The following is a 26,381-nucleotide window of genomic DNA, read 5'->3' as shown; positions in this document are numbered from 1 at the left end:
ACATCAAATCTCCTAATACCTATGTAAACGCTCGAATAATCCGTGGGGTAAACATCAGGTGAAGAGTTCCAGGAGGGACAGAAACATGGGGGTAGAAAAACAAGATGAACCGAGATGGAATGAATGTGGACAGAGACATTGGAGACGTGGAGATTCGATGCTCCACAGCAGCAGAACCACTTTGTCGAAAAGGGATTGACGTTTTGATGTAAACGCTGACATTGGATCAGATTATTTTACGTAGCGTCCGAGGAAAACGTCAACGATGGACACTGTTTCTCGGGTTTTCAGACTTTTGGGCCCCTAATCATGCTAACGGCTGTGCTAGACTTAGGGCTCAAATGGATGGACGAAATTCTGATGATTACAAGAGTCACTGGGTTGGTTTGGGCCTCTTGCCGTTTTGCAGCCGTTCCTGTTTTGCACTTGTAAAAAGGTGGTGGCAGGTGTAAAACCAAAACCACTCCACATGTTTGAAAACCTCTAAATAAGACGGCCCCGTTGATGGTCTCGGTATGTAGAGTTGTCTCAAAGAACAACAGGACAGAACAGAGCACCTGAACATCACGTCATCTCCAGGCGTCCCACCAGGCCTACAACACAGATTAAACTGTCCCGACTGTAGACTGTATATAAACATGGACAATGCGTCCCCACTTCCTTGCTTTGTCCAAGCTGACGCTATTTTCCAGAGGATACGGGCGGCGCCATCTTGCCAGAGTCTGATCAGTACGGTCCGAGAGTGGAGCCACGTGGAGCCGTGGTATCGATGCCCCGCCCACACTTCCTCCAGACTCACTCACGTTTTCGTTTAATTAATACCACACTCTGCTCTACCTTCCCCAGTTACAAGGAAATGTTGGATTATACACTGTATTTGTTTTTTTCTCACAGTTTTACAGAGGGGTTGGCCAGTGGTCGCCATTACGTCACATCCTGTTTCTAAGGCGTCTAACTAAAACAAAACTTATCCAAAAAAATGGACACTTGAACATTCATCAACGTAATATTAACTACCTAAAATGACAGAAAATCATCCTATTTTAGTGTTTCAGTTTGGCCCAAGTCCCGCCCACTAACACCGAGGGGGTGGAGCTTATGACCTATACTGCAGCCAGACACCAGGGGGAAGCTCTACTTGCTTCGGCTTCACATCACTCCATATTTATATACAGTCTATGGTCCCGACCCCTGAGGCCTTAAGCCCAAAGATAGATGCGCGACACACACAGGGTTAGGGTTAGTAGGAATGTGCAGCAGTCAACATTCCTCAGATTCCTCTCACAACTGCGGGATCATGGGATATGAAGTCTGCTCCCATGGGACCTGTTAGCTTAACACGCTAACAGGCACACTGGTACAGAACCAGTACGGCGCCGTGACTGTGAAGGGATGCCTGCAGTTCCCTCTGCAAACACTAGCGGCAGCGTCGGGGTTTGTGTTGAATTCAAATTCGGTCCCAAGACCGCGGGAGGGAGCGAGGGTGAGTGTGACGGCTTAGGTGCGGGTCCTCACAGAGATAGGAATTAAAGTGTGTGTGTGAGGCCGGCAGACTAGAAAAAAAACTAGGACACTAATCTGCTGAATCTAAGAGAGAGAGTTTTAGTTTTTCTAGATTACTACACATGACAGAGATTAAACTCACACACACACACACACACACACATACATGGTGTTTATTTATACGGGAATTATATTAATACAGTTTAAAAGTCCGTTCAGAGGTTTTATCTGTGTTTTAAAACCGGTTTGTTCGCACTGATCTGCAAAGTCAGTCTGGTTGATAAATCACTCGTGTGTTGTACACTAGTGTCAGATGACTGGTGTGAATAGAGGCACGTTACAGCTGCAGAGGTATGTCTGGTATGTGGACTGGACACACACATTCCCTTTCATTCATAAGGGCCGCACAGCTACAGATCTGTTCACTAATAGAAACACAGTAGAAAGTAATAACATCTATATTGTTGACGTGAATATATACGCTGAGAACAGCTCAGATATGTATAGACTGTATAAAAACAGGCAGCACCGTCAGCATTTAATAGTACTCCACTAGATGGGATAGTGTAGAAGAGTTCCTCTTCCTCCTCTTCCTCCCTCATCTCTTCTTCATCTTCCTCCTCCTCCTTTTCCTCCTTTGTCTATTCCTCCTCTTCCTCCTTCTCTTGTTCATCTTCCTCATCTTCCTCTACCCCACCTTTCCTTTCTCCCGTTCCTCCTTATTCTCTTCTTCATCCTCTTCCTCTTTTACCTCTTCCTCATCCTCCACCTTCCTGTTCTCCTCTTACTCCTTATTCTTTTCAACTTCCTCTTCTTCCTCTTCCTCCCCACGCCCTTTTCCTCCATGTCCTCTTCCTCCTTCATTTCTTCACCTTCTCTTGTTCATCTTCCTCCTCTTACCCTTCCTCCACTTCTTCCACCTTTCCTCTCTCCTCTTCCTCCTCTTCCTCCTCTTCCTCCTCTTCTTCCTCTTCTTCCTCTTTTCCTCCTTCTCCTCTAGCTCGTCTCCCTCCGTGTCTTCTTCCTCACTCGTCATTTGTTCATATTCCTCTTTCTCCTCTTCTTCCACCTTTCCTTCCTCTTCCTCTTCCTCTTCCTCCTCTTCTTCCTCCTTGTTCTCTTCTTCCTCTTCCTCCCCACCCCCTTTTCCTCCGTCTCCTCTTCCTCGTCATCCTCCTTTTCCTCCTTTTTCTGTTCCTCCTCTTCCTCCTTCTCTTGTTCATCTTCCTCCTCTTCCTCTTCATCCACCTTTCCTTTCTTCTCTTCTTCATCTGTCACCTCTTCCTCGTCCTCCTCCTCCACCTTTCTTTCCTGCTCTTCCTCCCTCGTCATTTCTTCATCTTCCTCCTTTTCCTCTTTTACCTCTTCCTCCTCCTCTTCCTCCTTCTCTTCTTCCTCTTCCTCCCCACCCCCCTTTCCTCCGTCTCCTCATCCTCGTCTTCCTCCATGTCTTCCTCCTCCTCGTCATCCTCCTTTCCTTCCTTTTTCTATTCGTCCTCTTCCTCCTTCTCTTGTTCTTCTTCCTCCTCCCCCTCAAACCCCTCCTTTTCTTCCTTTTTCTGTTCCTCCTCTTCCTCCTCCTCTTCTCCTTCCTTGGTCCACTGTTGATTGGTTGATGGACTTTGTGTCGGAGCCGTGACGAACACATAATCGGTGGTCATAATGTTATGGCTGATCGGTGCATATCCACAGGACTTTTCCGAATCCTCGTTCTTTTGCTCGTGTACACCTCACCACACCCTCATACCCCACGCCGTGTGTGTGTGTGTGTGTGTGTGTGTGTGTGTGTGTGTGCACGAGGTCACATTCCAGCGGCGAGCAGCATTCCAGCTCGTGGACTCCGCCGAGTCAGCGCACTTCACATACACACACATTCCTCGAGCTGCGGCAGCATTCCTGGACTCTTCATTCCTGGACTCTTCTGCTCGTCAGCAGGACGGGGGCTTGAACCCGCGACCTTCCGGTTACAGTGCAGTGTCTCCTTTACTGCAGCGGCTTGACTCCAACTAACTGAAGCTTAATTAAAGTCCTGTCAGTTGAGACTCAGGGGCAGAATCAGACCTGTCTTTATTTGTTTGTGTTCACACATACGAGGAATTTAAAGTGGTGGTCGATACAATAAACATAAACATACACTGATCAGCCATAACATTGTGACCACCTGCCTAATATTGTGTAGGTCTACAAACAGTTGTGACTCATCAGAGAATGGACATGGGTCTTCTGAGGGTGTCCTGTGGAGTCTGGGCCTTTGAGGGGAGGGGCCTCTGTGGATCATCCCACTGATACTTGATCAGTTTGGGATCTAGTGAATTTGGAGGCCAGGTCAACACCTTGTGCTGTTCTTCATGATTTTTTTTAGTTGTTCCTAAAGTGTTTGTGTGTGTGTGCCTGTGTCAGGCTGCATCCTGCTGGGGATGGCTGCTGTCATCAAGGAGTGTCATTGCTATGGGGTGGGGGTACCTGGTCTGGTCTAGGTGGGTGCTACATGTCTAAGTTACATCCACACCAATGAATGCCAGGTCCAGAAGTTTCCCAGCAGAACACTGAATTGTCCGGAAAATCAAACAAACTCAGTCAAATCAAATCAAATCAAACTCTCCTCTCCTCTCCTCTCCTCTCCTCTACTTTTCTCTCCTCTCCTTTTTTCTCCTCTCCTCTAGTCTCCACTAGTCTCCTTTCCTCTCCTCTAGTCTCCTCTCCTCTCCTCTCCTCTGGTCTCCTCTCCTCTCCTCTCCTCTCCTCTCCTCTAGTCTCCTCTCCTTTCCTCTACTCTTGTCTCATCTCCTCATCTATCTTCTCCTCTCCTCTCCTCTCCCTCAGTGTTTTACAGCATGTAAGGCGACACCTGAAGAATGCCGGTAAAACCTCCAACCTTCTCGCCCTTCCCCCGCTACATCTTCACCACCTGTTTGTCTTTCTCCTACAAGTTCCCGTCCTCACATTTTACTGTTAATCATTTTTCACTGAGAATGATTTAGCTTCAGTGACTTGCGCTGAGTCACCATTGACGCCGAATGGAAAATGCGAACTGAAGTCAATATATAAAAATGGACGTAGCGAGGTCTCGCGCGTTGACGCAAACTATGAAACAAAACGTCTGGGGCGAGCATCAGGTTAGTGTTCAACTTAATCTGTTCGCCAAGACAAGTCGAGGAGTTGGGAGAAGTTGACGTTTGACTTTTAAATGGGAGGAGCCAGGGGTTTCCATCTAGTGGCTGCCAAGGGAACTGCAAGTCATGGTATATTGGATAAAAAAGCGTTTCTGGACATTGTGAAGATGCTTTTTCTTTGGCTTCAGCCTCGAGATGTGGCAGTTTCCACAAAAGTACAAAATCTGAAGGGTGGTACTGCACAAAATGTTATTCGACTGAGATGTTTAGTAGTAAAACATGTCCTCCATCCGTTTTCCTTCCTTTGTGCCTTTTCTCTTCCCCCCGTCCTCCTCTCCTGATAAACCAGCGCTGCTAAATCTCGATCTGTCCCCCGAGAACGATTCAAGCTCAGACACACTCAGCTGCCCATTAAAATATACATGAGCGCTAAGTCCCTTACATCCCTGCAACACCGCACGCATTTATTATTAATGAACACACACACACACACACACCGCAGCCGTATTGTTTGTTTTCCTGACAAACCGGTTGTAGTTTGCTGCATTGCACCCTCTGTAATTTGTCCCACTGGAAACACTCCTGATCCCGACAGCTTCTTTGCTCTATAATCACAGTTTCTACTTTGCCTGCCGTTGCCGTGTGGGCTCCTTGAACCTTAGGTTATTTTGGGTTTCAACTATGTCGTGCAGATTTAATTCACAGATTTAATTCAAAACCACCGGTATCTGTGTCACGTTCTGTGGCGCCTTCATTTAGTTAGAGAGAGTTCTGGTGAAGCCTGGAGGGACGGACGCTGCGTCACAAAGTGGGACGAAATACAGTACAATTCCAGGGCTTTGTCCTTTTTATTTTTGTGCTCGGATACCATCACAGCTGATATTAGAAATACACTCACTTGCCAGTTCATTAGGTACACGAGTGAAAACATTCCAATACGACACAAAGTCTTGGCTTCCTGGAGGTTGTGGTGTTGAGCATTGAGCTCGGTTTACACTCCCGCAACAGGTCTAGCTTGTGTGTCGGCATTGTTCTTGTTGCAGTGTTGACTAGTTTTACTCCATACATCACGCTAATTGCGAACGGAACTGAGCGGCTCATGTTAATAAATGTTGCTAGGGATGTCCTGATCAGTTCTTTTTGCCACCCGATCTGATCTTAAATGTCCTAGAGTTGGTCTCCTGTAGCTTCCTAAAGTCTCTCCTCGTCTTTCTTGTCTTCTCCTAGAGTCGACTGGATTCAGTCCAATAAATCTTTCTGTCAAAGTTGATGTAGTGTGGAGAGGGTAGCTGGTACCTTGTGTTCTCCACTCCAGAAATGTTCTGGTCATCCAACACTGCCATAAACTCCCTAACCCTCTATGGAAGATATTTCTCCTTGATCTCTCTTCCTACCTTCCTTGCCTTCTAGCTAATAGGAGCTCCTCCTAGCCTAACAGCCAATCTCTTCCTAGCTTTCTAGCATCCCAGCGAATAGTAGCTCTTCCAAATCTCCCAGATAATAGTGGCCCCTCCTAGCCTCCCAGCTAATCTCTTCCTAGCTTCCTAGCCTCACAGCTAACAGTAGCTCTTCCCAGCTTCATTTCCCCCCAGCTAATAGTAGCTCTTCCTAGCTTCCTAGCCTCCCAGCAAATGGTAGCTCTTCCTAACTTGCAGAGGGTAGCTGGTACCTTGTGTTCTCTACTCCAGAAATGTGATCAAACGCTGCCATAAACTCCCTAACCCTCTCTGAAAGATTTTTCTCCTTGACGCTGTCTCCAGGAAACTTTTCTCTTCTATTAAACATTCAGTGTTTGTTGTTGTTGTTTGGGTGCAGCCTTTAACCTGAGTGGATTCCATGGATTCTCTTTAGTCATTTTATTGGAGCTGTTGAATCAAGTTGGCAGTATTGAATGATGAAGGTTCTTCCACTCAGCAGACATGGTTAGTCACGTGATTATGGTTCTTCTTCTCATTTGATTTTCAGGCAGCTTTGACGCTCGCCAACAGCCATTAAAGCAGAAAAAAAGAAGAAGCTTGAACACTACATGGGTGTTGTTTTGGTGTACAGCAGACCTAAAATAAATAACTACAAAAAATCAATAATTTTGAAAGTGCCTAGATCGGCCTCGATACTAATCGGTACATCCCAAACAGTTACTTGGATTGAAATCACTGTAGCACAGAGCATAGAGTAGACGACTGAATAGATGGTTTGTAGGAGGTCAAACAAGGAAATGCATTTCAGACGTAGCTACGGCGTAGAAGTGACGTGCAACTATAAATTAAGCTTTTGCCTCAAAAAACAGAGAGCTGTTGATTCAGCTATGTTTTCATTGCTATTGCCATTTCAACATCGACTCAACAGTCATGAAGCTACGATTTAGTGCAGGCCTGCTGTATTTAAATGCACTCGTTTCCTATAGTGTACCTAATAAAGTGGCCAATGTGTATGAACGAACTGAAACTATAGTCAGGGACTCAGGGATAAAAGTTTGCCCCAGAATACTTTTTAAAATCCTAACTTTGAAGTTGGGTTGCAGCGCACCCTTAAGGAGAATCTTCACAGATATTGTTCTAAGTCATCTCAGACGTGCACACACTGCAAGATTAGGTTGTGAATGTATTATATTACGCTATTATGTAGAATGCACCACCTTTTTACCGCCTCTCTGACGCCGATTCAACATCAGCTGAACATCATCAGAACAAGCTAACATTCAGGTCAGGGCTGTTATGTGAGGGTGCGTTTACTTTCTTCATGCTGTGTTTCAGGTCTTTGGTTATTCGCTCTGAACTAAAAAAGACTGAGACCTTATCAGTGACATATTTGTGCGGGCTTTGAGGCTGTTGACCTCTGGTCTCTGAAGCGCCTCCTGTTGAATTATTGATGTAGGAAAAAAAATGAAACAGCCGAGACTGAGAGCCGGCTTCTACTGTGTTCTACTGTACTCTCATATGCAGGGAGACGAAACATCGTCTGATGAAAATCAATCTTTCACACAGTCCTCTGATCCTCCCTCTCTTTATTGACTCTTCTCACACTTGTAGGATAATCCAGCCAACGCACACACACACCTCTGTCTTTGAAGTGTGTATATGTGTGTGTCTTTGAAGTGGTTTACTCTGCTTCCAGAGTTAGCCCTGGGACTAAAACACACACATTTCTGCAGAATTTCTAGTTTTTCTTTTGCAGATTTTCAACATGTACATGCAGGGTTTTGTATGTGACATGTTGCCAAGTTATTCTGCAATGATTGGTCCATTAGAGAGATGTTGGTAAAAGCAGCAAGAATTTTTAAAACTTAGAAAAAATAGGTTTGGTCTCTCTAGCTAATTCCTTCATTCATGAAACTGTACGGAGAGAAATTTTAGGGTCTGACACGCTTATATTGACTTTTATTTTGGTAAATAACTTTGTGTGTAGGTATCAAAAGGACTGTTTAGTACTTATCTGCAATCAACTTTTTCGAGACAATTCTGAGGTACTTATAGTTGATGTTTGACCCAGTTGAGGGAAATGTGTAATTACTTTATTTGTTTGACCTGCTGAATAAATACTTCATTAAAGGCACTTGATCAAAGTATGCACTGTGTCTTGAACATATCTGTGAGGAGGTTAACCCTTGTTTTCAGTATCTGCTCTCACCTCCTTGTGCAGCAATGACATCAAATAAATGTTTCTGGTAACTGCTGATCAGTCGTCTACAGCAGCTTGGAGGAATTTTAGCCCATCCCTCAGAACAGAACCACTTCAGTTCTGAGATCTGTTTCTCCTCGGCTAGTAGAAAGCAGCATGGAACCAAAAAAAACTGCAGTTCCTCAAATGACCACTAGAGGTGAGCTCCAGAAGTGAGTCAATCCCAAAGACCTCCATTTTTAAAAAAATAGCTTTGGTTTCTGTAGCTAATTTCTTCATTCATGAAAACTGTACGGAGAGAAACTTTGGGGTCCGACCCATTGCCTTCGACTTGTATTTTGGTTGGTCACGTTGTGTGTGGGTAGATAAAAGGGTCTGATTTGTTATTTGCTAGTGATGAAAGCAAACTGAGACGGCAATGAGCATTGCCCGCGTGGCAAGTTCTAGGCTCAAAATGTCATCCACCGTGTTAGCCTGGGAGCCAGACCAACCCTTTTCCGCCACAGATTTATTTGAAAGTTGTTCTGGAGTCTCTCCGTTGGGAACTTATTATGCTACAGCAAAGATCTGCTGGGCCAATCAGATCATGTGGGCAGAGCTTAACGTGGTGATGGACAGGAGAGTAAAGGTTCATTTGAGGTACTGCGGGACATAGACGCCGTAACCTACGTACGTAGCCTACGCCGCTGCGATTCATTTATACTTGTGCACTCGTCAGTCTGGCTCGCTCTGTAACAACGCTAACCAATCACAAGTCGGTGCTGTGTTACATTTGTAACACAGGTTACATTTCTGGGGAGGTGGACGTCAGGCTACAGTGTTAGGGTCTAGACTGTCGCCATAGCTACGGCGTCAAATTGATGCAGAAGCCTAAACCACCTGTAACAGTAGTCATGCATGTCATCCGAGCGCCGTGGAGTTGAATTAATTTACAACAAAATGGTTTTGATTGGTTGGAGAAAGATCCAGTTGCATCCAGAGGTGTGTTTTTTTCTCTATGTATGAGTTGAATCAAGCCCAGAATGAAATCCAGATGAAGTGTTGTCAGACTCATATTCTGATAAGAACCGAGTCCAGAGTTTCCCTGCCCTTGTGTCATGCCGGCATGACCAAGTGGAGTGCAGCCTCTGATCATTTCCACTCACTCGTCGTCCTCCATCGTGGGGAAAGAGTCTGTTTTAATGCAGAACACACACACAAACACGAGTTTCAGGTTTTACAAGGACATCAGAGGGAGAGGAGACTCTGTGTGTCTGCATACCAGAGAGGAAGGGAGGGATTTACAAAAGGAAGAACAGTGTGGAGAGTAAAACGAAGAAAAGATGCCCGTTTGTCTATAGCGACACTTCAGTCTCCATTACGTTGAGATCAAGGCCTCTTTGCAGTACTTCTTGTTCTTGTTGGGGCTTAAAGATATTTATTTATGGCGTCTTTAAAGATTCATAAACATGTGAGGAACCAGAGCGGCGGATGTTTAAAAGCCACAGACGATGTACTTCAGATTTTTTTGACTGTAAGAAAACGTGCAAATGAGATTTCCTCACAGTTGGAAAATGCTCGAACCATTGAGTCGACAAAAAAGCTGGATTTACTTTCTGTTCTGCACGTGCGACTTGGCATTTATTTGCTTTTTTTTTAACATCTGCGAAGTGAAGAGAGTGAAAAGCAAAGAAGATGAAAGGATGGAAACAAAAAAAAGATGTAAATTGGAAACAGAAAGTCGGCGACGAATTGAATTCAGATTCACAAACAGTGTGGGAACGGAGAAGGAATGAAGGAAAGAATTAGCACCAGGCATAAAGGAAAGAAGTAAAAGAAGATGAAAGGAAAGAAGCGTTGTGACCAAAAAATACCCCAAACGATTAAAAGCAGAAGAGGAAAGGTAGAGCGAAGGGAATTAAAGGAATGCCATTGACCAGTAATTGATATGACGACAGAGACAGATTCACAGATTAACGGGTACAGAGGTTAAAGGTTGCCTTCTTTGGATGATTAAGGTGTTTAAAGGGGTAGGGTGTAGCCAGGGGGAGGGGTCAGAACAGGTCAGGTGATTGACAGCTGGAGGAGGGAGGAGCGATTGAAAGGAGTGTTTAGTACTTATCTGAAATCAGCTATTTGATTTGAGCCAATTCTGAGGTACTTACGTTTCCATTTTGTCCCATTTGAGGGAAATGTGTTTTTACATTATGTTGTTTGTTTGACCTGTTGTTTAAATACTTCATTAAAAGTACTCGATCAAAGTATGTACTGTGTCTTGTACATATATAACTTGTTAAAGTCAGTGAAGACTTGTTTCCAGTATCTGCTGAACAGTCGTCTACAGCAGCTTGGAGGAATTTTAGCCCATTCCTCAGAACAGAACCACTTCAGTTCTGAGATGTTGGTGGGTTTCCTCACATCAACTGCTTGCTTCAGGTCCTTCCACAACATTTCTACTGGATTAAGGTCAGGACTTTGACTTGGCCGTTCCTAAACATTCATCTTGTTCTTCTTTAACTGTTCTTCTGTAAAACCACTTGTGTTCTTGGGCTCGTCTTGCTGCATGACCCAGTTTCTCTTCACATTCAACTCATGGACAGATGTCCTGACATTTTCTTTTGGAGTTCACTGGTAGAATTCAGAATTCATTGGTCCATTAATGATGTTCAAGACGTCCTGGTCCAGATGCAGCAGAACAGGCCCAAACCAGGACATTAGCACCCCCATGATTGATGGAGGGATGAGGTTCTGATGTTTCATCTCCAAACATGACGCCTCTCATTTAAACCAAACTATTCTACTTTGGTCTCATCTGTCCACTAAACATTGTCCCAATAGTCTTCTGTCTTGTCCACGTGATGTTTAGAAATGTTCTTTCTGGAGAGCAGTGTCTTTGTCTATCACACCATGGTTGTTCAGTGGATTCATCAACATCAACATTAGCCAATGTGAAAGAGGCCTTTAGCTGTTTAGAAGTTCCCCTGGGTTCCTTTGGGACCTCTCGGACTATTATGGAGTGATCTTTGTTGGTGGACCACTCCTGTGGAGGGGAACAGTTGTCTTCAATCTGTCTGACTGGATTATTTGTGGCTTCCAAACTCTTTAGAGCCTGGTGAGCAACAACAACTCTTTTTTCCTTTGTCCATTGCCATCATACACAACATCTGTTCTGAAGATCAGACTGAGACAAATCTCTGATTTATTTAAACTAAACCAGGAACTGAACCACACCTGAGTCTCACCACATTGATGGAGACACTTCTGAACACATGGACTCTGATTGGACCTTGAAATCAACTTGTAATCTGAGAGGTGTTCATCACTGATATGTAATATTAGTTAATTTTCCTGAAAAAAAAAAAAAAAAACACCAAAGCAAAATATTTGATGTTTCTAGTCATTTTTATGCAGAAATGTAGCAGCACCGTATGTGTATGTATGACATTCGTATTATCTACGTCCACTCATAACAATTTTCCCCAACTTCAGATCTCTTGTGTGTTACTAATATAAAGTTTACAATCCAGTGCAACTTAACGACCTCCTTGCTGATTCAGTATGACGAGCTGCAGGGTTGCTGTATTGGGTTATCCTGCAGCTTCTTCGTGTCTTCATTACTATAGAGGAGGGTTTGGTGTTGACAAGTTGAGGCCTCCAGGTAACGGAAAAGAGATCCAGAAACGAAAAAGAACAGGTGAGAGAGATTGAAGGTGTTGGATGTTTTGTCTCTCCGGGCCGTGGGTGAAGGTTTGACCTCCCAAATTATCCACCTCCTGCCTAGTGTGTGTTTTTGTGTGTCCTAATGGGGCTGTGGGAGTTTCAGTGTGTCGACCTTAAGGTCAGTCAGCTGTGAGAAAGCTGCGACCCCCAACAACCCCCTCCGCCGGCCGTCTGGGTTTGCTGGTCAGGGTGTGTTTTGTAAAAATCACTTTGTGGGTGTGTTTGTGTGTGAACGCTCCAGCTACGCCTCTGTCCGTCCGTCTTTTCGTCTTTTCAAAGGACGGTAGCATTTATTTAGTCGGTCGTAAAGCGTATTTTGGTTTTTGATCTTTACACTTTGACAGTTGACGTGTTAGGACAAAGTGGGGAGTCAAAACCGACAGAAATGAAACATAAGGTTTTTTTTCATTATTGGTCCAACACGGAATTGATTGAGTAGAAGAAGATGACCAAGATGTTGCCGCCCACGTGGATTCTGGCTTCTTTTTAAAACTGGAAATTCGTCACTTCCAAGCGGGAACATCTGAGGACAGAAAAAAAAACAAACAAACCTGCAGTTCCCCTAATTCTTACTAGAGGCTGGCTTCAAAAGTGAATCAGTCCTCAAAGACCTTCAGACCTAATTTCTCCATTCGTGACAAGTGTTACGATTATGATTTTAAAATTATTGACATTGTGTAGGATTGCTCCAGTAATAATAATAATGTAAATTTTATGATTAAAAAACAATATTTGTCCAAAAAATATGAAAAAATATTCCTTAAAGTGGATTTAGAACAGATTTTGTTGTTGATCCATAAATCTATAGGCGGTACAGACGTGACATTTTAATTGAAGGTAGTAAAGTTGCAAAAAAATAAAAGTAAATAATTAAAACATGGACTACAAACAATAATACCTAATACCTTGGATTCAGCCTTGTCTGATTATATAGCCCACGCCCACTTCTTGTTAAAAAACAAAAAACAAAAAAGAATCGAGTGGCACTCTAATTCTCTTGAATTCGATCCAACAAAGGCAAAGAGCAAATATTCACCATATATGATGTTTGTATTGCTTGTAATTGGGGCGAAGTAAACATCTGTTGAGCATTTAAACGTAAAATTATTTGACTGTGGTGAATTAAATGCCCCTAAATGCTGCGAACACGGGCTGAATACCAAAAATATGAACACCACACTAGTATTTCTATTATTATTATTATTATTATTGTATATATACTTTATTCTTATTGTTATGTTCATTATAGCTATTAATAATAATAAAACTTTTTAAAATGTGATTAATTTGGCATGAAGTATTATTATTATTAAAATAGTACATCATTTATAATATATAAAATAATAAAAGCCCAAAATAACAAGTGATTGAGCGCCATTAGTCGGTGATTAATCGCTCGTTAACCGTTTAATCGCCGATTAAACATATTTATATGTAGCATAGTGCTCTCTGCTTGGCTCCGCCCCCACCTCCCACCCACTCGTGGAGAGAGGCATGTCCCTGCGTGTTCCTGGTGGAGGTCGAGTCACATAGAGTCAGAGCAGAGAGAGAGAGAGAGGGAGAGAGAGTCCTGGAGCAGCGGCAGCAGCAGCAGCAGCGCGAGCTCCCTGATCGATAATCGATTAACAGCACATGGATCTTTGACGGATTAATCTCCAGTTTTTACTTCCGCGTTTGTTTATTTGTTTATTTATTGGTCGCTGTGTCGTTAGTGTCATCGTTAGTCTTCTTCTTCTTCTGCAGCCATGGGTTTCTACGGCACCCTGAAGCTCATCTTCTATAAAGTGAGTATTGATCGATCGATCGGTGTGATCAGCTCCGTGGGGGGGTTGTCGCGCGGACACCGGGAGTTGTCGGAGCCTCGTGCGCCGGGATGACGAGGCGTTTCTCTCTGACAGCCTCGGTAGCGCGTGCGTTGGTTTTTTTTTTTAATGCGTGTTTTTTTTTTTTTTTTCCTCTCTCTCTCTATGCGTGTACCACTGCGGAACTCCCTTCACATCCTCTATCTCTGATTACTGATTATTAACCATTAATCTCATAGGACCAAGGCTCCTGAAGTGTTTATTACAGTTAAATTAATTGATTTTAATTATAATAAATAATAACTTAATAATTATTTACCTTTAAAGCATCAACTTCATGATTAAAACCGTGGGAAATATGAGTTTTTGTGCATCAAAATAGAGATATTGGAGCATGTAGCTGCTGTAAATTTGATTATTTAGGTCCAAAATTAACCATTAATTCCTCCCTGTGCACTTACTATCAATTAATGTGTCAATAATCACAATTAAGGTGTATAAAACGGCAAAATACTATATACTTTACTGCTTTGTCACAGGAATAAAACACATTTTAGGCACCTGCATTGTCACTTTGGTGCACAAAACCTCAAAAACCTTTTAAAAAACGCTCAAGATCCGATGAAATCTGACCGTCCGATCCTGCAAGAATGCATGTTTAGTAATGTGCTGCTCTCCGATATTGTGAAAATGCAGATTATTGAAGGAGAATGTAAAGTAGATCCTGTAAAAACTACCTGTAGTGGTGTGTGTCTGCAGATTATCCTATAGAGTCGACATAAATCACTAAAGTGAAGACACAGCTGTGAACGTCTTTAGTATTTAGTCCTCGTCCGTGTTTACCGCCAGTAAAGCCTTGAAAGTCTTCTTTCAGTGTCAGCTATGTTTGGTCAAAATGTGGTTTATTATTTGTTTAGATCTAATGAACTTTAGTCTCTAATTCTTGTTGATCTATATAACTTTATCACTGCACCAAGACACAAGATTAAAACCTTAAAAACTGATAATTTTTAGCTGGCTACACTGTAAAAATACAAATAAATCAACCGTAAAGCCATATAAGCAATATTATTTCACGTTGGGGCAAATGTGGTTGAAAATCTGTTTAAACTGAATTACTTTTAGTGTCAAATACTTGTTGATAAACACTGAAAAGTCACAAAAATTGATAAAAATCAAGCTCATTCATATCTGAACCATGTCAGTGTTTAACGCTTCAACTAAAATATTAAAACCTTGGGAAATATGCGTTTTATGCATCAAAATAGAGATATTCCAATGGGTAGATGCTATAACTTCCTGCACTGTAAGAATGCAAAGAAATATTGGTCCAATATAGTGAAATATCCATGAAAATTAGTTTAAATCTGATTAACAATGGTTGTTGATCCATATAACTTTACCACTTCATCAAGACACAAGATTCAAACCTTGAAAACTGTAATTTTGTAGCTGGCTACACTGTAAAAATGCATATAAAGCAACTACAGCCGTCTAAGCAAAATTATTTCACTTTGGGTTAAATGTGGTTGATTGAATTGATAAAAACATTCATATCTAAACCCTGTCAGTGTTTAAACGCTTCAATTTAAAGATTAAAATCTTGGGAAATATGAGTTTTTGTGAGATGTTCCGACAGGTAGCTGCTATAAACTAGATTATTTTTGTATACTGGTTAAAGTTTAATTTCCCAACACTGTAAAAATGCAAAGAAATATTGGTCAAATATAGTGAAATATCCATGGAAATTAGTTTAAATCTAATGAACAATGGTTGTTTATCTATATAACTTTATCACTGCATCAAACACAAGATTAAAACCTTGAAAACTATTAGCTCACTACACTGTAAAAATGCAATTAAAGGATCCATACAGGCGTGTCAGCTATGAAAAACCCCATAAATCAGTAGCTCCAAAACATACATTGTTTTTTTTACAGTACACATTCTCATAGCCCATCAAAACCCAAACCAAGTGAAATATTTTTCTGCCCCCCGGCTTAAAATCAGAGCCACACAGACGCGACAGCTGTTTTCAAAAAGCCGGCGACTTTTTAGATCCAAAAATGAAAAGCAGATTAGGAGTTTAGGGTGGCCATATGTTGGGAAGCGGGGACAAAAAAAAAAAAAAGGAAAAAAAAAGCTTTGACTTTGCTGAAATGTGTTTTATTTTGAAAGCAGAGGAAGAAGATGCCAAGGGGGAATAAGGACACAAACACACATGCTTGTCTTGCAGCCTGTTAGCGCTATTTTAGACTTAGTGCTGCACCGGCGACATTCCTCCGATTTTCTGCATTCCTGCGTTCATTCATTGGACGAGACACGCAGAGGGAAGAGATGGGAGGCTGATTCAGACCTTGGGTTCGTTTTTTTTCTCTCTCTCTCTCTCTGTGCTTTAACAGAGTGCTGCAGTTTATCTGCATCTTTTCTTTCATTCGGACTCTGCAGCAGTTTTTTTCTTCTTCTTCTTCTTCTTCTTCCCGACCGCAGGGACGTCCCACAAACATTTGCAGGAATTCCTCTTGCATTTCCTCCCCAGCCCTCATGTGTCCTGATAGAAACCGTCTTGATATACGTAACGGCCTTGCTCTAAATCTAAGTCCTCTTGAAGGTTCTGGTGTTCAGCATTAGAGAGATGTTGATTCAACCGTGTTTTCATTGTGGAGGCTGCGAGACGTGTTCCTAATATTTTGACATTGTAGACTGAAGAAAAGAAACTCTTGAGTGTTTAATTCAACCCAGTTTAACAGCACCACAAACTCCAATTGAAACGGGGTTTGGATGAAAATGTGTCTACTAGCATACCTAATGAAGTGGCCAGTGAGTACAGAAGAATTAACACTGTAAGCAGGGACGCACATAACAAAAGCTTGCCGACAGGAGAATCTTAAAATCCTGATTTTGAAATGGGGTTACATTTCCCACTTGGGGAGAAACTCCACAGACGCTCTTCGCACAAATCTCAAACGTGCACACACTACAAGACTGCGTTCAGATTGTCCTGCCAGATCAGAGAGCGTGGTACATCTGCGAGCTGGTTTGCCGATCAAGGTCATAAGGTTAAATAAATGTGGATGAGAAAATGTCTGGGGAGACTCAGTTGACAGTAGAATGCTAGCTACCGTACGGACTTTTCTTGTTGGCTTTTGTGAAACGTTATGATCCAGATTTTAAATCTTAACTATCAGGCGAGGTCTGGACTGACGTTCTGCGCCGATTCCTACGAAGCCGCAAATTCAAGGATAAATGGTCGTGAAACTCCTCTAGTCTGAACCAAGACTGTTGAGAGGACTGTGACAAATATTTGGGTCGGCGTCAAGACTGATGGGACCAAGTTGGACCAGGGTTCAGATCAGTCAGAGTACTGAATACTTGGTTTAGTCATGTCTTTGATGCCTCTTTGACACACATAAAATTAAACAAAGGTTTTGGACATTTCAGGACGTCTAATCTTTGCCGGCTATGACTCAGGTGGTGGACACATCACAAAGTGTCCTTGAGCCGGACACTGGACCCAAAGATTTTACTGAAAAGGTTATAAGGAACTATCCATACAGCCGCCCTTCATTAACATCTACACAACACTAGAGTCAGACAGAGACTATGTCCTGGTCCAGGGACAGGATGAGGAGGTCATTTGTCCCTCAGACCATATGACTCTACAACGCCTCCCTGTGAGGAACCACCTGCTGATACTACTGTATTTTTATTTTTTTTACACAGCATTATATATATATTCATATTACTATATAACTTAAACATCTTTCATATCTGTTTCTTTGTGATGAAGTTACTGGACGCTGAATTTCCCTCGGGATAATTAAAGTATCCATCTATCTAAAAGCTCCACGTTTTACCCTCTCTCTGACCGATTATCTTTTTGTCTTCCCACCACTAGATGAAGAGGAAGCTGGATCACGGTCCAGACGGCCGGCCATTTCCTTCAGGGAAGAAGCACTGCAAGGGCAACGGATACCTCAGGTAACGCGTCCATACCCAAAGAAGCGACGTTCATCTTGACTGTCATCGTTTAGGTTGACTTCATGACTTAGTCACGACTTACTAACTAGTCTAATTAGCTATAGGCTAACTAGCTAAACGTGTCTTTTCCCAAGAACTAAAGTAAAGCTACAGTCAGCCGCTTTCGCTGGTTGTTAATTTTTACCATTAGCATTACAGCTAACAACACAAAGAAAAGACAGTGGCCAACCATTAGCGAACAGCTGTTATTAGCACTAAACGTAAGACAACCATCTCAAATAAATGTGGTAACAGGCTTCATTTATAGCTGCTGTCACCCGTTAGCAAGTGCCAACGCTAACTTCTGCTTCTCTGCAGTCCCTCCAGTCTGGTTCAGGCTACACCCACCACATTCGGCGACCTACGGCTGGCCAACGGGCATTCAGCTCAGCGGCGGCGGGTCACCTCCGGCCCGCCTCCTTCCGGCCTGCAGGACTGGCTTCTTACCTTCCAGGTCAGTTACTTAATAGTTAATAGTGTAGTTATGTAGGTAGGTGGTGAGCTAGCTGCTAACATGCTAGCAGAAATTAGTCATGGTAGCTTTTCAGATTGTCTGTATATCGTTGTATTCAGGTGCAGTGTAGAGGGGAACCTAAGCTAGCCAACAGTAACAACAGTACTTGTACCATTAAACGTTGGCGTGACCGGGCTTTTATTACAAATTTAAGACATACGAGACATTTATTAACAATTAATTAACTAACACGGAGGGGGTGGAGCTTATGACCTATACTGCAGCCAGCCACCAGAGGGAGCTCTGCTTGCTTCGGCTTCACTTTTGAGGAGCTCTTAAACCGTTCATCTTTATACAGTCTATGGCGGAAACCAAATGCATCTCTACTTTTACATCCTGGAGGTTAACTTCGAATGATTTGTTTAAAACATACAAAACAAGACGTGCTCATGTTGTAAAATGCGCCATCCTCTCTTCCCCTCCCACCTTCAGACGTGGAGCGGTCCCGAGAGGCTGCTGGCTCTGGACGAGCTGATTGACCGGTGCGAGACCAGTCAGGTGAAGCACGTGATGCAGGTCATCGAGCCTCAGTTCCAGAGAGACTTCATATCCCTGCTGCCCAAAGAGGTACGGGAACCGCCACTCCCCAAACTGTGAGCAGGACAAAACAGAGCTCGTCGTTTTACCGTTGAGTTTATCGTGTTTTGCAGCTGGCCCTGTACGTCCTGACTTTCCTGGCTCCCAGAGACCTGCTGCAGGCCGCCCAGACCTGCAGGTACTGGAGGATCCTGGCCGAAGACAACCTGCTATGGAGGGAGAAGTGCCGCGAGGAAGGTAAATACTGAAATATTTTGTAATTTCTGCAATTAACCATCAGCTAAAATGGGGCCGTCGTCTTCTTTTAATGGCAAAGGCTGCACGTGATGCTTCTTAAAGGCCGAGCAGTAACGTTTTCTCTGTAGGTTAAAGCAAGCTATGAAGGTCAAGGCTGCAAGATTAGAACATCATCATTAAATGTCTTGTTTTGTTCGACCAGCAAGCCCCAAAACCCAAAGATATTGGATTTATTATCATCTCGAAGGAGAAAAATAAGCAAATTCTCACACATTTTGCTTAAAAAAAACGTTTCAGATCAGCTCAGCGGCGTTGGGAGGTTGGGCGTTTCTTTCTAAGTATTTCTAAATCGTCTGGTCAGTGGAACGTTGTTCTTAATCTTCTAAAATCTTTAAAACCTGAAGCATTTGATGTTGTTGCGAGTTCATCACAATTCGCCTTTTCACATGCAACATATGAAAAGCAGAATTACAAATAGAGATGGGAACTTACTGGACGCATGGTGCTTTCTAACCTGAGTGTGAAATGCAAATACAGCTGCACACAGTCCGTCACTCCTCCTTCATTCAGCGCAGTGCAGTAGCTGTGTGTTTGTGTGCGTTAGTGTGTGTGTGTGTGTCTCTAGGCGTTTTGCCAGTCAGCCGAGATTCACTGCCAGCACACAGCAGCCATACCAATGAGGCTACCTAGCGCTAGCACCCTGCCACAGCCATACTAATGAAGCCGGTGAGGACTGCAGCTCACCAGCCTTATAAATAAGGCTAATTATTAACAACCCTGCCGTACCGCTGGGAACTGTGTTGGCGTTAGCTAGAGCTCAGGGGTGCATACAAATGCTGCTAACCTTCATTAGCTGCACCCCACGTTCACTCACAGTACACCTAATTAGAAAAATACAGCAGGTAGTATTCTACTACTAACACAGTGATGCCAGTTTAAAGTAGAAATACTGGACTTAGTGTTGTAAAACTGAACATATTACCAGTTTGAGTTACACGGTCATAGCTTGCTAATGTTAGCTTACTCCATTAAGCTCTTGATTTGAAATGAAAGGTTTGCGACTACGAACTTTGGTTGGTTTTTGTTGCTCTGGTTTAATATTAGCTTATGTGAGCATGACTTCTATGAAACTACCGCAGCTGAGCTAACGTTAGCTCACACTACAGTCATACCAGCAAAACAAGATATTATTAGCTTGTGCTATGTGAGCCAAGCTGCTGCTTGGTTGGTTGGTTTTAATAGTTGGTGGTAGCGCCTAAACTTTTTAGAGATTTCAGTTAAACTGTAGCAGCTAATGATAGCTTGCTACAGCTGACTAGCTAACTCTTTCGATATTGTTTAGAACTGTTTTTGCAGCTGGCTTGGGTGATTAACATTAGCTTACACTGCAGTCGCGACTGTTAGAATTTATTTTAGCTTACACATGCTAAATGGGGCTGATGTTAGCTTACACCATATTAACTGAACTTGTTTGTTAACTTGTAGTACAATGCAGTTATTACTAAAATGATGATACATTTAAGTAATTTTAATAGCATTTAGCTTGTTTGATTGGCTAATGTTAGCTTAAATTGCAACAATTAGACTTATCTCAACAGTACAACAATTAAAAAGTGTATAATTAGCAATAACTAGCAAGTGTGTGTCAATTAGCTTGTTTTTGCTTACACTGCAGTGTGAGATGCTTTTTATGCTAGTAGCAACTAATGCTAGCTCACTCTGTAGTCACTGTTAGCATTACAGAACAAACAACTAAGTGGCAGTTATATTAAAATGTATCTGTTTCTTTGCTCCCCAGGTGTTTCAGATTGTGCGTCATCTCGTCGCAGGAAGTGTGTACAACCAGGTGAAGCGGTTAGCCCGTGGAAATCAGCCTACATCAGACAACACCGCATAGAGACCAACTGGAGGAAGGGGGACACACAGGAACCCATGGTATTAAAACTCAGCTGGGAGGCGTGTGTTTGATGTGTCGACGTTATTGGTCAGTCATTGAACCCCTCTCGTTTCTGTGAAGGTGCTGAAAGGTCACGATGATCACGTGATCACGTGTCTCCAGTTCAGCGGCGACCTGATCGTCAGCGGCTCCGACGACAACACGCTCAAAGTCTGGTCGGCCATCACCGGCAAGGTAGGATGCAGCAGCAGCAGCAGACGTATTGATTATGTAGATTAGGATTTTCTGGTGTTCCAGCTGCAGTTTTATTTTGTAGCGTTGTGATATTATTGGACACAGTGCTTTTATTTTGAATCGCTCACATTGCTTACATAGGCTGTGAGTTGTATTTCTGCATCCACGTCGTCTACGTTTGCTGACAAAAGTTAATGTTTCCCCCGGATGATGATAACAGCTAACTCAACGGGGAATAGCACAAGCGTACGATAACATAATATTGGTGAAATGAACGAGTTTCGCAGCAGACAATGCGTTATTTAGAGGTTGCGTTTCGGTGCCCCATTCACTCCCACTATATGGATATACGCAGATCTAAATATCTCCCGATTGACTAAAAATTACGCAAAAGTTATATGGGTGAGTGAACGATCGTATTTTATGCCAGAAATAAGGTCCAGGTTGTAAAAAACAGTAGTTCCCCTTTAAGAAGGTGTCTTTTAACGTGGCTCTCAAGGAGTAGGACAACCTTGCTAGCATCCTTGTGAGGCAGTGAAGCATTCAGCTAAATGCTAACATCAATATAAAATGGTCGTAATGGCAACAATGGTTGTGGTCTTAACATCAGCGATGACGTCAACGAGTCCTTACAGCTGTGCTGCTTTCACACTGTGAGCGACAAAATCTTTTCTTTGGCCAATCTGATACCGAACTTAAATGTCCTAGAGTTGGTCTCCTGTAGCTTCCTAAAGTATTTCCTTGTCTTCTCCTAGAGTCCACTGGATTCAGTCCAATAAATCTTTCTGTCAAAGTTAATGTAGTGTGGAGAGGGTAGCTGGTACCTTGTGTTCTCTACTCCAGAAATGTTCTGGTCATCCAACGCTGCCATAAACTCCCTAACCCTCTCTGGAAGATTTTTGTCCTTGACAACTCCTTGTAATTGCAGTTTGCTTTGACGCTAGCCAACTGCAATTACAACAGAATAAGAAGGTGTTTTGACACCACAGGGGACGTGGTTTTAGTTTATGGTAGACCTAACATAAATACCTACAAAAGATAAAGCTTGGCTGAAGCCCTGATACCGATCGGGACGTCCTTACTTGCCCACCATAATCAATAAGACGTACTCGCATGTCATTTAAACGCCACATGTGGGGGAAACACCGCAGTGACTCAGAGTCTCTATCTGGTTTTGGCTGAACATTCTTTAACAGGACACACCTGCTCTCTCCTCCGTCTAGACCTGCCCGACTGTTGGAGTGTGTACACTGTGTACTTCTACTGCTCTCCTTGTGCGGACATAGATGGGTTCACAGAGTCTCCACTGTAAGAATCATCTTGGGGATACGCTAGGTTAGGGTCAGTCTCCACCAGGAAAAACACAAGTTCTGCTTGTGTTGCTCTATGCAGAAAGAAAACCCCACCCTTGTCTATAACAGGGGGGACGACATGGCGTGCGGTACGGTCTCTCTCTGTAATAAACAAATAAAGTCATCAGTAAATTATTCTAAATTTACTTTATCAGTGTCTTATCCGTTGCAAGTAATGGGAAGTAACGAGCGAGCGCTGACGGTTCAGTATCGTCCTCTGTCTCTGCAACAGTTGCCAAGGCAAAGTTTTCCCACTGTTGCCTCGGCAACCAACACTGCAACACCTTCAAGGTGAAACTGCCTTTTTCTCCGTTCGTGTGTCCTTCAAGGGTAGCTGTGAAAGTGGTGGGGGAAAGAAAAAAAAAACACTATATACGGTAGCAAAGAATGTGAGAGAAGTGGCGCTGTAATATTCACTCTGGCATAAACACCTACTTGCCATTTCATTAGGTACACTAGTGAAATATTCTAATATATACGTACAGTATTTCGTTACGGGGCGTGTTTCAACTGAGAAAAGACTACCTCTGCATCAACTGGATAGTCCTCCAACCAATCAGAACCATTTTGTTGACTACTGTTACTGTCAATCACCTCGTGAAGCCCTTCCTCTGTGTTTTCATTGTAGAGACTGTGGTTCGTAGTACTGCTGAATTGACACAGGTTCCTAATATTTTGACACTGTAGTCAGTGGGCTAGGCTAAATAACACAAACAGCAACGCAAGCTACTACTATCATCCACAATCATCATCCAGGGGATTCACCGCCTTTCTGACGCTGTTTCAACATTAACTCAACATTAGAACAGTCATGAAGATAGGATTTAGTGCAGGACGGTCATATTAGAATGCATTGATTAGTGAACCTAATGTTTCAGCCAGTACCTAGGCAACCAGAACCTGGAACGTCCGCTAGAGCCCGACTGTCAGCTACGAACTGATGGACAACGAGCAAATGTCTTCATGTGTGGGCGGGGCTTAAGAGTTGTATTGTCAGTCGTTGCCTTGGTGACCACTGTCTGTCTCCACCTGTTCAGGTTGTTCCATCGCTCTCTCTCTCTCTTTCTCTCTCTCAGTGTCTGCGGACGTTGACGGGTCACAGCGGCGGCGTGTGGTGCAGTCAGATGTCCGCTGCCACAGTGATCAGCGGCTCCACCGACCGGACGCTGCGGGTGTGGGACGCTGAGGGCGGCGAGTGCGTGCACACGCTGTACGGACACACGTCCACCGTGCGCTGCATGCATCTCCACGGCAACCGGTAAGTGTCACACGCACGCGCACACACACACACTTTAGCTACATTCGTCTCCACGACAACCAGAAGGACACATTTACACGCACACACTCTTTAGCTACATTTGTCTCCATGACAACCAGAACATTCACACACACACACACACACACTTTAGCTACATTTGTCTCCATGACAACTGGAAAGACACACACACACACTTTAGTTACATTCATCTCCATGACAGCCAGAAGGACACATATACACACACACAAGCACACAAAAATGCCTCCCGGCTACTGCTCGTCTCCGTGGTAACCAGCATAGCACAGCTACAGTGTATTCATTGTTTGTGGTTGCTATAAGGGACACCTGACACCTGGAGCCCACACACTTAAATATGCTACACACTCACACACAAATACACACTAACATTATAAATGTAGACACACTCGAAACGGCACACACGCCTGTATCCACCATAGACTGTAAAAAGAGTGGACGCCATGACAGTTCCTCAGTTCCTGGCTGCAGCATAGGTCACAAGCTCCTCCTCCTCCATGATGTGTTGCCATTGACAACCACTCCATGACACCGGTAGTCTGTTTGAAATCCACTTAACGAGTAGAATTAATGTTAACTAACTAGCTAGCTAAAGCAACAATACAACGTTAGCACTGTGGAGAAAAAAGTAGGCAAGTGTGGGCTCACAAACTCGAACAAGATGGCGCCGCCCATAGCCCTGAAATTCCAGCTTCACTTTGACTCATAGGAGAAAGTGAAGACGCGTCGTCCGTTTTGTCTACCATCTGTGTTAGCGCCTCGCCATTATAACACTTAGAGTCTGATTGGCCGGCGGTGCAGTGATGTCGTGCCCTTCTCTCTCAGGGTGGTGTCGGGCTCCCGGGACACCACGCTGCGGGTGTGGGACGTGTCGACGGGCCGCTGTGAGCACGTGCTGACGGGCCACGTGGCGGCGGTGCGGTGCGTCCAGTACGACGGCCGCCGCGTGGTCTCCGGAGGCTACGACTACATGGTGAAGGTGTGGGACCCCGAGACGGAGGTGTGTCTGCACACGCTGCAGGGACACACCAACAGAGTGTACTCACTGCAGGTAAACAGCGCATTCTTAGCTTCTAGCTACACGGAGAGGATCTTTCGGCTCCTCGCTTTGGTTAACCGGCTCCCTCTTTCTCTGCAGTTCGATGGGGCGTTTGTGGTGAGCGGCTCGTTGGACACTTCCATCAGAGTCTGGGACGCAGAGACAGGTAGAGATGCTTAGTGGTCATGATTTCTATAGTTACTGCAAATTATATATCTGTTTTAGATGTTCCTGGGAGGGATACTTTTCATGTTTTTATTACTTTTATCAACATCTCAGCTGCTCAGAAACATACGTTCATAACTCCATTTACATCAGATAACTTCTATAGAAGCGTCTGGCACTGATTTATCCAGACTTTATCCATTTCAGCTTGTTTGTTTCTGCTTGCGTTCTCCTTCCTTGGGGATTTTTGGCAGTTTTGACATTACAGTGCGTAACACTGACACCTTAAATAATCCCCTACAACATCACTTTAGTCTCTGCTTGCTTTTCACGGCGTTACTACTGCTTTGATGCCTTTCTCATTTCGTAAACTACCTTTTTATTGTGAGAATATGTGGGCAAGTGCTAATCTACATAGAACTTTTTGTAAAAAAAAACAAAGTGGATCAAAGATAATTCACTTTATTCCAGATAAAATTGTTACTCTATGCTGACGATGTTTAAATTCAATTAAATTCTTATTAAATTACCAACTGTACCATTAAAATGGGTGTGTCCTGTTCAGGTGGGTGTGTCCACACGTTAACCGGCCACCAATCGCTGACCAGCGGCATGGAGCTGCGCGACAACATCCTGGTGTCCGGGAACGCCGACTCCACGGTACGAGTGTGGGACGTCCGGACGGGACAGTGCCTCCACACGCTGCAAGGTGGGACAACGATAGCGTCCCGCTTAGAGTGTCCTTTATTGACACCAGTTCTACTCATAACATCAGTGAAAGTTGAGATCACAGTTTGGTGTTGTGCATCCTTCAGGTCCCAACAAGCACCAGTCAGCGGTGACATGCCTGCAGTTCTGCCGGGGGCTGGTCCTGTCCAGCTCGGACGACGGGACGGTCAAATTGTGGGACCTGCGGACCGGATCTTGGCTGCGGGACGTGGTGGCGCTGCAGAGCCGGGGTTCAGGTCAGGACTTCACAAACAACATCACACCTCAATAGCAGGCGGCGATTAGTTAGCGGCATCAAACGGCAGCATGGTTGATAGTTTCAAAGAAGGAGCAAGGAAATGTTTGACCAAAATGTTTAATCTGCTGTCTAATCACAGATGAATTATAATGTTGAATTATATCCGGCATAGTTTGGGAACATCAGAAGTACATGTTTGGTGGTGTGGTGGAAGCCATCGCCACTGGTTTCCTGAATCGATTCAACTCCGATTCACAAGGTCCAGATTCGTTTTGATTCCAATTAAACGTCAACTCAGTTAGAGATATATATTGTGCAAATAAATGTAATCAAGTGAGGTGTAATCCTTTAGCGCCTAAGCCTCAAAATGTCCTTGCAATGTGGGAGTGG

General features: G+C 43.6%; 1 protein-coding gene across 4 annotated transcripts in view; it reads left to right on the top strand.

Moving 5' to 3' along the window:
* LOC311503855 (F-box/WD repeat-containing protein 7-like) overlaps positions 1 to 26,381 on the top strand; it is a 36,112-nt gene that overhangs the window by 9,263 nt on the left and 468 nt on the right. The window contains exons 1-12 of one of the 4 annotated variants that reach the window (XM_084566751.1): positions 13,484 to 13,717; positions 17,634 to 17,716; positions 18,074 to 18,209; positions 18,702 to 18,836; positions 18,920 to 19,043; positions 20,842 to 20,978; positions 21,061 to 21,174; positions 23,603 to 23,784; positions 24,646 to 24,871; positions 24,959 to 25,025; positions 25,590 to 25,733; positions 25,840 to 25,989. In XM_084566751.1, coding sequence (XP_084422877.1) covers positions 13,679 to 13,717; positions 17,634 to 17,716; positions 18,074 to 18,209; positions 18,702 to 18,836; positions 18,920 to 19,043; positions 20,842 to 20,978; positions 21,061 to 21,174; positions 23,603 to 23,784; positions 24,646 to 24,871; positions 24,959 to 25,025; positions 25,590 to 25,733; positions 25,840 to 25,989 — 1,537 coding nt within the window. In that variant the 5' untranslated portion in view covers positions 13,484 to 13,678. Of the gene's footprint in view, positions 1 to 13,483; positions 13,718 to 17,633; positions 17,717 to 18,073; positions 18,210 to 18,701; positions 18,837 to 18,919; positions 19,044 to 20,841; positions 20,979 to 21,060; positions 21,175 to 23,602; positions 23,785 to 24,645; positions 24,872 to 24,958; positions 25,026 to 25,589; positions 25,990 to 26,381 lie in introns of those variants that run through there. The other 3 variants (XM_084566749.1, XM_084566750.1, XM_084566748.1) reach the window with 3 other exon arrangements.

This window comes from Chelon labrosus (assembly GCF_963514085.1).
Source record: "Chelon labrosus genome assembly, chromosome: 1".
Taxonomy (NCBI): Eukaryota; Metazoa; Chordata; class Actinopteri; order Mugiliformes; family Mugilidae; genus Chelon; species Chelon labrosus.
The sequence above is the reverse complement of the archived record's forward strand: the minus strand, read 5'-3'. Positions and strand labels throughout refer to the sequence as shown.